Source organism: Diospyros lotus, chromosome 8 (assembly GCF_014633365.1).
Source record: "Diospyros lotus cultivar Yz01 chromosome 8, ASM1463336v1, whole genome shotgun sequence".
NCBI classification, from domain to species: Eukaryota; Viridiplantae; Streptophyta; class Magnoliopsida; order Ericales; family Ebenaceae; genus Diospyros; species Diospyros lotus.
Window position 1 is genome coordinate 1,882,670 of NC_068345.1, and position 9,430 is coordinate 1,892,099.

At 34.1% G+C, this 9,430-nt stretch overlaps 1 protein-coding gene across 5 annotated transcripts in view; it reads left to right on the top strand.

The window, feature by feature from the left end:
- The first annotated feature begins 1,700 nt into the window (after positions 1 to 1,700).
- Positions 1,701 to 9,430, top strand: part of LOC127807657 (5'-3' exoribonuclease 3) — a 32,869-nt gene continuing 25,139 nt past the window's right edge. For 3 of the 5 annotated variants that reach the window (XR_008024771.1, XR_008024772.1, XM_052345682.1), the window contains exons 1-13: positions 1,703 to 2,115; positions 3,538 to 3,640; positions 3,739 to 3,815; positions 3,910 to 4,101; positions 4,235 to 4,354; positions 4,472 to 4,534; positions 4,846 to 4,992; positions 5,084 to 5,248; positions 7,536 to 7,613; positions 7,717 to 7,803; positions 8,048 to 8,302; positions 8,620 to 8,715; positions 9,330 to 9,425. Coding sequence is in view for 2 of the 5 variants with exons in the window: in XM_052345682.1 (XP_052201642.1) it covers positions 1,912 to 2,115; positions 3,538 to 3,640; positions 3,739 to 3,815; positions 3,910 to 4,101; positions 4,235 to 4,354; positions 4,472 to 4,534; positions 4,846 to 4,992; positions 5,084 to 5,248; positions 7,536 to 7,613; positions 7,717 to 7,803; positions 8,048 to 8,302; positions 8,620 to 8,715; positions 9,330 to 9,425 (1,683 nt within the window). In the remaining 3 variants the exon portion in view is untranslated. Of the gene's footprint in view, positions 2,116 to 3,537; positions 3,641 to 3,738; positions 3,816 to 3,909; positions 4,102 to 4,234; positions 4,355 to 4,471; positions 4,535 to 4,845; positions 4,993 to 5,083; positions 5,249 to 7,535; positions 7,614 to 7,716; positions 7,804 to 8,047; positions 8,303 to 8,619; positions 8,716 to 9,329; positions 9,426 to 9,430 lie in introns of those variants that run through there. The other 2 variants (XR_008024773.1, XM_052345683.1) reach the window with 2 other exon arrangements.

Consider the following 9,430-nt stretch of genomic DNA (forward strand, 5'->3'; position numbering starts at 1 on the left):
GTCTTGCGACTCATCTTGCTTTTCATCATTCCAAGTAAGGGTAAAGCAAAGTCCGAGGGCGAGGATCATTCTACCTAACAGCTAGCCGTGTCGGTAGGGTGTACATTTGACTTGCCCCCATTGTCTCTGGTATTTTGTCAAGATTATGTTTCTTACTTTTTACTATGCCGGGTCGTTCCTTGTATTTTTATTTGCTGGCACAGGTGTCTATATATATTTATATACTCCGTGACCGTTGTTTCGGTGGGGTACTTTTGGGCGTGCATGTGTATTAGCCTTGCTTCCGTTGTTTTATTTATTGAATATGCATGCCAGGGTAATTTTTGTCTTGTGTTTAATTTTCTTCTCTTATGTAAGTGCTTTCGTTCGGATTGACCGGGTGGTTGGGATATCCGGGCGGGGGTGCTTACAATATTTATTTATTTATATTTTATTATTGTAATGAAAAAAATATTACAAAATTTATTAACTTTAAAATGTATAATTTTTTTTATATTATATTAACATTAAATATTTTTAATTTACTGAATAATCAAATTTATTGAATAAAATATAATTTTAAAATAATTTTTAAAATTTCAAAGAGAATGCGTTTTCTAATTTTATGTTTTGAGAAATAATTTTTTAAAATAATAAAAAGAACGTGTTTTCAATTTTTTAAAAATAGACTATTAAAACAGAAAACTGAAAATGAATTCAAAATTCAAAATTGAAAATTAAAAAGTAAAGAGAACGTAAAATAAGGTTGCGTTCTTTTTGTTATTTTCAAGTTATTTTTAGTTTTCGATTTTTTAAAGTAATGAAAATACGTTCTCTTTACTGTTTTTAAAAATATATTTTTGAAAATAATTTTTTTTTAAAGAAAACTCAAAACAACAAAAAGTTATTTTGGATATTTTCATCTAAAACAAACTCTAAACTTAAAATATGTTTATTTATTAATATTTTATTATTGTAATAGGAAAAATATTATAAAATTCATTAACTTTAAAATGTATATATTTTTTAATAATATATTAACATTAAATATTTTTAATTTACTGAATAATTAAATTTATTAAATAAAATATTATTAAAATATTATTTTAAAAATTTTAAACAGAACACGTTTTCTAATTTTTTATTTTGAGAAATAATTTTTCAAAATAATAAAAAGAACGCGTTTTTAATTTTTTAAAAATAGACTATTAAAACAAAAAACTGAAAACGAATTCAAAATTTAAAACTAAAAATTGAAAAATAAAGAGAAGACAACCTAAATTATATATTTTAAAAATAATTTTATTGTATAACTAAATAAAAATATATTTAAATGATTCTTAGGACATCAGAACGGAAACTTAGTTTGATCCAAACCCTATGGATATTGGGCTTCGGGCATAGTAAGGCTCATCAAAGGGCCCATGCCGCAACGGATAGATCCGCCGTTTGAACGGACGTTACGGAGCTCAGAAATATCTAAAATTATCCGTTGATTGAATCGTCCGCGTGCAAGGTGAAACCCGGGTCAATGGTCAAACTCAAACCGACCCACCGTGTATAAAGACATAAACCACCCCAATTCACACTCGAAACTCACCCGATTCCTATATTTCCCTTAAAATCAGGCGGGGGCATTTCCGTCCATATATGTAATTCCGTGCCCTAGTTCTGCTTCCTAGTGAGTCAGCTCGCTCCCAATGTCGTATCGCGGCTTCCTTTTATTCGGATATTTTCTCCGCCCCCCCTTCCCTCTCTCTCTCTGTGAAAGTATCTTCCTGAGTTTTCGTTAGGGTTAGGGTTTACTTTTCAATTTCCTCGTCGTCTGTTTAATTGCAGGTTTGTACGTGGATTTGGTACCTGTATATTGTTTGTTTGGATTCGTGAGAGATCTGAGTGAACAAGGATAGAGATCGGCGAGAGATTTCTGCAATGGGTGTCCCGGCGTTCTACCGGTGGCTGGCGGAGAAGTATCCGATGGTGGTGGTGGATGTAATCGAGGAAGAACCTGTGGTCATTGAAGGTGTCAAAATTCCGGTCGACACCAGCAAGCCGAACCCTAACAACCTCGAATTCGACAACCTGTATCTGGACATGAACGGGATTATACACCCCTGTTTTCATCCTGAAGACCGGGTAAGTGTCTTTTCTGTCCATTTTGTATTGTTGTTAGTTTGATTAATTCTAGGTGGCTGTATTAGTTGTGTGTGCGTGTTGTTGTGAAATAGAAAAATTTGGTGCGGGTGTTTACTGTGTTAGCTTCGTGGTGGTTCAAATAAATTAACGTGGAAGGGAGATTTGAACCAGCGGATTGCAGAAATAGAAAATTTACTAAAATAATTCAGGGAAAAATTGGGTTTATGTTACTGGAAGGCAACTTTAATTGCGCGCATGGAGGTAGCATTTTCTCTTATTGGCTTCCGTCCTAGAGCCCAGACTGTTTCCTCTTGAAAACTTGTTGGGGTGGAAGGTTTTTTTGTGCTTTTTGATTTTTTCCTACCTTTTTATCTGTGAAGATTCATGACTCTCTAACATATTTTTGTGAAGGATTTATATTCTATTACCCACAACTGAAAGACACCTGTAAGTTCAATTAAGGGGCTTGCACCATTGAAGGAAAAAGTTTAAATTGAGTAATGTGAACGAGGGTTTTGAATCCAATTGAAGGCAAAAAGAGTACTACATGGTTATAGCACAAACGAGGACTAAATGTAGCTTTTAGAAGGAAAGGGCAGGTTATTTTCTTTTTCTGAGCTTTTTTAGGTTGACTGAAAATTTTCACTTAGAATGGTGCTAATCTGAACTGGATGTGGTGTAGTTATCATGTGATTCTTCCAAATTCCAGTCTCTCCCCAGGCGGGGCGGGTGGCGATAGCAAGGGTCTCAGTCAACTTGCAATTGATTACTGGACTTTATCTTTTGTCAGCGCAAGTTTGGAAAAGTTGCTTAGGGGATTGTACATGTTGCATAAGTTTGTGGAATTTCAATGAGCGTTGAAATCAATGGGTTCAGGAATTAGGGTCCCTACTTGTTGGGGATGGGTTGAGTCTGTACTTGGTGTCGGACTTGTCCTATTAAGTACATGAGATTTTTTGGTTTCTTTACTTCTTGTATTATGTGCAATATTTGGAGGGAGAGAAAAAAAAAAAAGGAGAGCTTTTGAAAATTCTGCTTTTCTCACGGGAGACATTATGATTTTCCTTTTTTTGTTGTTGGTACTTCAGCATGCTACAGGGCAGCCAATGAGGTAATGCATTTGAAAGTTTCAGAAATTTCTTCCCTCCCTTCCCCATTTTGTGGCGGCAAACAGAAGAGAGGTCTCCTTGATCCTCCTTGACCCTCTGGGGGTGTAGTTATTGTTGCTTATGTTATGACTCCCCATTTTCTGTTATCAAATTGTTATAATTTAAAGTGCTTCTATGATTTTTTTATTTTATTTTTTAGCTAATATATGTGTGTTTTGATTACATGGATAGTTTTCTGTTTTCTTTAATTTCTAGTTTATTTTTAAGACTAGAAATGGAGAAACATGCTTCAATGTCCTTTTTAACCTTGCAGCCATCTCCTACCACTTTTGATGAGGTGTTTCAGTGCATATTTGACTACATAGATAGACTTTTCGTGATGGTGCGGCCCCGAAAGCTACTATATATGGCTATTGGTGGGTAACAAGGTTGAAAAATACCTTATCTCTGAACTTTGAGTTTACAGAAGTTCATATTTGTTGTGTAATACTGATCAACTATAGATGTATGGCAGATGGTGTTGCCCCAAGAGCAAAAATGAATCAACAACGATCTAGGCGTTTTAGAGCTGCTAAAGATGCAGCAGATGCGGTAATGTGTCTTTTGCATGTATTACTTGGTACAACTGCCTAAAATGGTAAAACCTCAAGCATGATGATTCACTCTGTGACCTCTTAATTCATAGGCAGCTGAAGAAGAAAGGTTGCGCCAGGAGTTTGAGAGGGAAGGCAGAAATCTTCCCCAAAAGGAGGAATCACAACTTGTTGATTCTAATGTTATCACTCCTGGAACTGAATTTATGGATGTTTTGTCAATAGCTTTGCAGTACTATATCCATCTTAGACTTAACAATGATCCTGGATGGAAATCCGTTAAGGTATTGCCTATGTCAATGCTCTACACCATTGCGTTTTACTTCTTTTGCCATTGTAATGGTGTATATCTTTTGACAAGTGCCATATTGAAGTATGAATGCTCTAGGTTTTACTTATTATTCTGTTGTTTTGAAGGTTATCCTTTCTGATGCAAATGTTCCTGGTGAAGGGGAACACAAAGTTATGTCATACATTCGACTTCAAAGGAATCTTCCTGGCTATGACCCGAATACACGCCATTGCTTGTATGGTCTGGTAAGCATTCTCTCTTAAGCATGCTTGTGAATCTTTTGAATATGTTTTTCCTGTTTGTGCCTCCTCCTTTAACTCCTTTCTATTGTTTGAACTTTTTAACTGTTTGACACATAACAGGATGCAGATCTAATCATGTTGGCTTTAGCTACACATGAAGTTCACTTCTCAATACTTAGGGAGGTTAGTGCTGTATAACTTCAAAGTCTTTGTTGTGTTTTATTCTCATTGTGCATGTTTATTTTTTATCTTTTATTTTTGAGTTAAGGAAAATGTTGTCATGTCTCGGAAGAAGTATACAGGAGGGAAAATGTCATAAAGAAAGTCAGCTGCGATTTTAACTTTATTCAGCCATAATTTATTTTTCTGACTGATTGTTCATGATGATATTTATGTTTGGCAAAAATTAGGAACACAATAGGGCTTATCTAAGACATTATTGTTTCACTTAACTTTCTATGAGCAAAACATGTATACCCCACTTCACTTGTCAGGTGGTGTTCACTCCTGGACAAGACAAGTGTTTCATATGTGGTCAAGTGGGCCATTTAGCAGCAGATTGTGAAGGAAAGGCAAAGAGAAAAGCAGGAGAATTTGATGAGAAAGGTGATGCTGTTATTGTGCCAAAAAAGCCTTACCAGGTTTGTTTTATTAAACAAAGTAACATTTAGGAAATTATCTTTCCATTGGTTGTTTTGGTCCTGGTTTGCTAATGTTTTTCACATTTTGCAGTTTCTCAACATTTGGACTCTTAGAGAGTATTTGGAATATGAAATGAGGATTCCTAATGTTCCTTTCGAGATTGATTTTGAGTGTATTGTTGACGATTTCATCTTTATGTGTTTCTTTGTCGGCAATGACTTTTTACCCCATATGCCCACCCTGGAGATTCGTGAGGTGTGTTTAATGCTTTTAATCCTTTCTAGTCCCTTATATTTTATGATTCTGTTGGATTTCTGTGTCATGGAGATATGCACCATCTGCATGTGTATTGACAGAATCAAATCAAGCCTATTTAGATATGTTCACTCTGGCTTGGTTAACCCTGCAAATATCATTTGTTATTGACTTGAATATCTTATATGCTTAATTAAGTTAGTGCATGCTTAGGCTTTTGAAGCAGCTAACTGGTGTAAGATTATTGATGCAAGTTTATTTTACTTATTGGATAATTCATAAATATCATTTGTGATTTACTTGAATAACTTATATGATTAATTAGGTTGGTGCATGCAAATTTTTTGGGCATTTAGTTTGCTTCAGACTTTTGATTGGAGTTGATTTTATTTATTAAGTAGTTTGCATCTAGACAGGCAAATGTTTATATATGAATAAGTATTTTACTTTGAAGATATTGAAATAGAAATTAATATGATGCACTGTGCCATATGGCTCATAAAAGTGCAAATTTAGGGAAATGGCTGTAAATGCTTATATATATCTTTTGATAAGTGGCTGTTGATGCTTATACCCGTCATATCATATTGAAATAAGATATTGAAGTGTGGATAATTAAATTGGAGGAGTGCACATCTATATTGGCTTTGTATTGCCACACAAATGAGGGAATTTGATTAAACCAAACAATAAGGGGAGAAAAAAAATGGTTGATAACGTTTATATATCTTAAATTTATGGTTGATCAATTATGCTTTGTGTAGCATCTAACATTTGAAATCATCAATGTGTTTCTGACCTATGAAATGTTGAACATCTGAGCTTCTATCATTATGTGCAAAGGGCTTAATGGTTATCTGTCATATCTTCGTTAGTGTTGATGTCCTTGTGTGTAGAAAATGAGTTGCGGTAACTGTTTTTGGCTGTTCTCACACATCGTTTTTTCTATTATAATTTTATCGTTAGTGCAATTTAACTTCACAAAAATCTGACTGGATTCTAATAATATCGAGCTTGCTGACTTCTGTAATTTTAAATTGAACTGAATAAGTATGAAACTAATTTCTGATGTGGTTTATTTCTTGTACCTATGTGCTAGCATTAAGAGATAAACAGAAAAGAAAGCAAGTGAAAATAAACTTATAATGCTCTGATCTAGTTTACACTAATACCTTTTTTCTTTCACAACATACCCATTTCAACTACACATTCATCAACACTTCAAATAATACAGCTAGGAAAATTCATTAGTACCAAGAAAAAATTAAAAAAACTTTCGGGCACTTGTGTAAAATGGTTATGAAGATTGCCAATCCTTAAGGTTGTTAAAGTCGAGATTTTACAGTGAGATCAAATGAGGGTTTATAAAATTGAATCATAAACTCAGATCATAAAATCGTAAAATTTTAGAGATAATTAAAAATACCCTTTAATGTATGTAAATATATGTTTATAATGACATAATTTTATAAAAAATAAATTAATGTTGCTTAATAACATAATTATTACAACTTTATTCTTTATGAATAAAGTACATGTACCTATTTCAAAATAACTTTATCTATCAATTTAAAAAATACTACATAATATGAAATTTCTAAATATTAAGTCCATTATAAGATTCTATCAAGTTTACTACAAAGTTTTTCGAGTTTAACACTGAGTCTACTAAGTTGACTCGCGACTCAACTCTGATTCAATATAATTTCAATTTTACCACTGAGTTGACTTGTTTAGAGGTTCTTGACACATAAACTCGTACAAGTCAACTTGTAAGTTTGACAACAATGCCAACACTTGAATATAATTTTCCTTTGAATTCATATCACCCACAAAGTTAAATTGCAAAATCTGGTATGAGTAAAAGGGAAATGCAAGTTTGAGGAGGTAACTAGCTTTTGAATATAATTCTCCTCTGAATTCATATCACCCACCAAGTTAAATTGCAAAATCTGGTATGAATAAAAGGGAAAAGTGAGCTTGAGGAGGTAACTAGCTGGATTTTGGAAGAATGAAACTGTAAATATGTTGGTAGTTATAAAATTATAGTTCACATTTTTGCTCCTTTTCTCATGGATATGTTGTTTAAATGGTAATATAAATTTTTAAAGGTAATTTACACAGAATATACCACATGGATGTGCCAGCATTGATAGACATAACACATAGTTCTGGTCTTTTTTATGTACTTAGATGCCATGAATGTCATTCTTGCCAAGCTTAAAGGCAGTGGAAAGATTATTTCTTCTTATATTGTTTTCTGTGTTCTATATTCTGGTTGGATTAGGGCGCAATCAACTTGCTTTTGGCTGTATATAAGAAAGAATTTAGTGCATTGGGTGGCTATTTGACTGATGCAAGCAAGGTATGAGTTTACTTCTTTAGTCAAGGCTATAGTTCATTTGTTTATTATTAGCTTTGATTTGTATACATTTGTAGAATTATCCTTAATCCATGTTATTTTCCAGCCTAATCTGAGTAGGGTGGAGCACTTCATTCAGGCTGTGGGTTCATACGAGGACAAAATATTCCAGAAAAGAGCTCGGTTGCATCAGGTTTGATTCTTCTATTCATGATCGTCTTCTTGTGGATGTCTATTATAGTGAAGATACATGCTTTATATCTGGGAAAATGCCTTTGATATCATGATTTCTTTGCCTTCATATCCAACTTTTTTGAGGTGCCCCTGAGGCTTTGTATAAAATGTGACAGTGAGACAGGGAAACCATGCTTGTGCCCCTGCCCCCACCTCCTTCCCATTCAAATGTTATATGGTTTTGTGATTCTTTTATTGATCAGAGGCAAGCAGATAGAATCAAGCGGGAAAAAACGCAAGCAAAAAGAGGAGATGATATAGAACCTCAAGTTAAACCTGATTTTGTTGTCCCTGTTGCTCGGTATCATGGCTCTCGTCTTGCGGCAGGTCCTTCACCTTCGCCATTTCAGCAGACTGAACTACATAATGGTCTAAGATCACAGAAAATTGCACGTATGTCTTCTGGGTCCACTTTGGGTGCTGCTATTGTAGAAGCAGAGAATAGTCTTGAAATTGAGGTATATTTTCCTGCATTAGCACTAATATGCAGCTCCAAATGGTCATTATTCTTTCATGCTGTCATTTTAATCTTCAATGGATTTAGTTTTGGTGGTTATGGATTTTTGTTGCCGGCTGTGATGGAGTGTACTTTATCATTTATTAATTTTGTTCTTTATCATTTATTGATTTTGTTCTTCAATTACTATCATACTGTTGTCTTACTTTTGGAAGATCAATAAAAGTCATCAGTGGTATCTTCATCATCTTGTCAGTCACTGAACTCAAAGTTGAAATACTACTTATTGGGCTACCTTTTCTCCCTCTTGGTTCTTAGGCACGTGAAAATAAAGAAGACTTGAAAACAAAACTGAAGGAGTTGCTTCGAGAGAGGTCTGACGTTTTCAACTCTGAAAATCCCGAGGAAGACAAGGTTTGATCATAAGGATGCATGTGAATTGGATCCATATACTTGCATCATATGCTGCATGCAATTGTTAATGCAATTGGTGCATGCCTCTTTATTTGGATGCACTGTTAACAACTAGCTTCGTTTGCTCCTTTACAATTCAAGTTAATTATCAACAGTTAAAGCTAGTTGGAATTTCATAATGACATCTGTTATATGCTATTTAGTTTTGTTTTTCCCTATTTTTATCTGGTGAAATATTATTTTCATGACACAAGGATATCTGGGGATAAAGGTTGTAGTAATTTAGAGTGGTTTTTGATGTTGAAGTGTCATATTGACATTTTAAATTCAGAGGCACTAAGAAATGTCATACTGCATGGTACCATGAAATACTTTGTAACTTGGGGAAGGTACCGTGTATGTAACTAACACTTGCCTGTCATTATCTGCAAGCGCTCTGATATCATGTGAAAATGTGAAGTGAATCAGCTTTGTTCTATAATAGCCTTTTCTTTTGGGTAGTAAGCTTCTTTTTTGTAATATGAATGTATTTATGATGATTGCATAATGTTCCATGCAGCACATCCCTTATGATACCTCTTATGATTCATTAGGATTTGTGTCTTTTTTGTTAGGTCAAATTAGGGGAGCGAGGATGGAAAGATAGATATTATGAAGAAAAGTTTCGTGTCAAAAGTCCCGAGGAACTTGAGATGATACGGAAAGATGTTGTAAG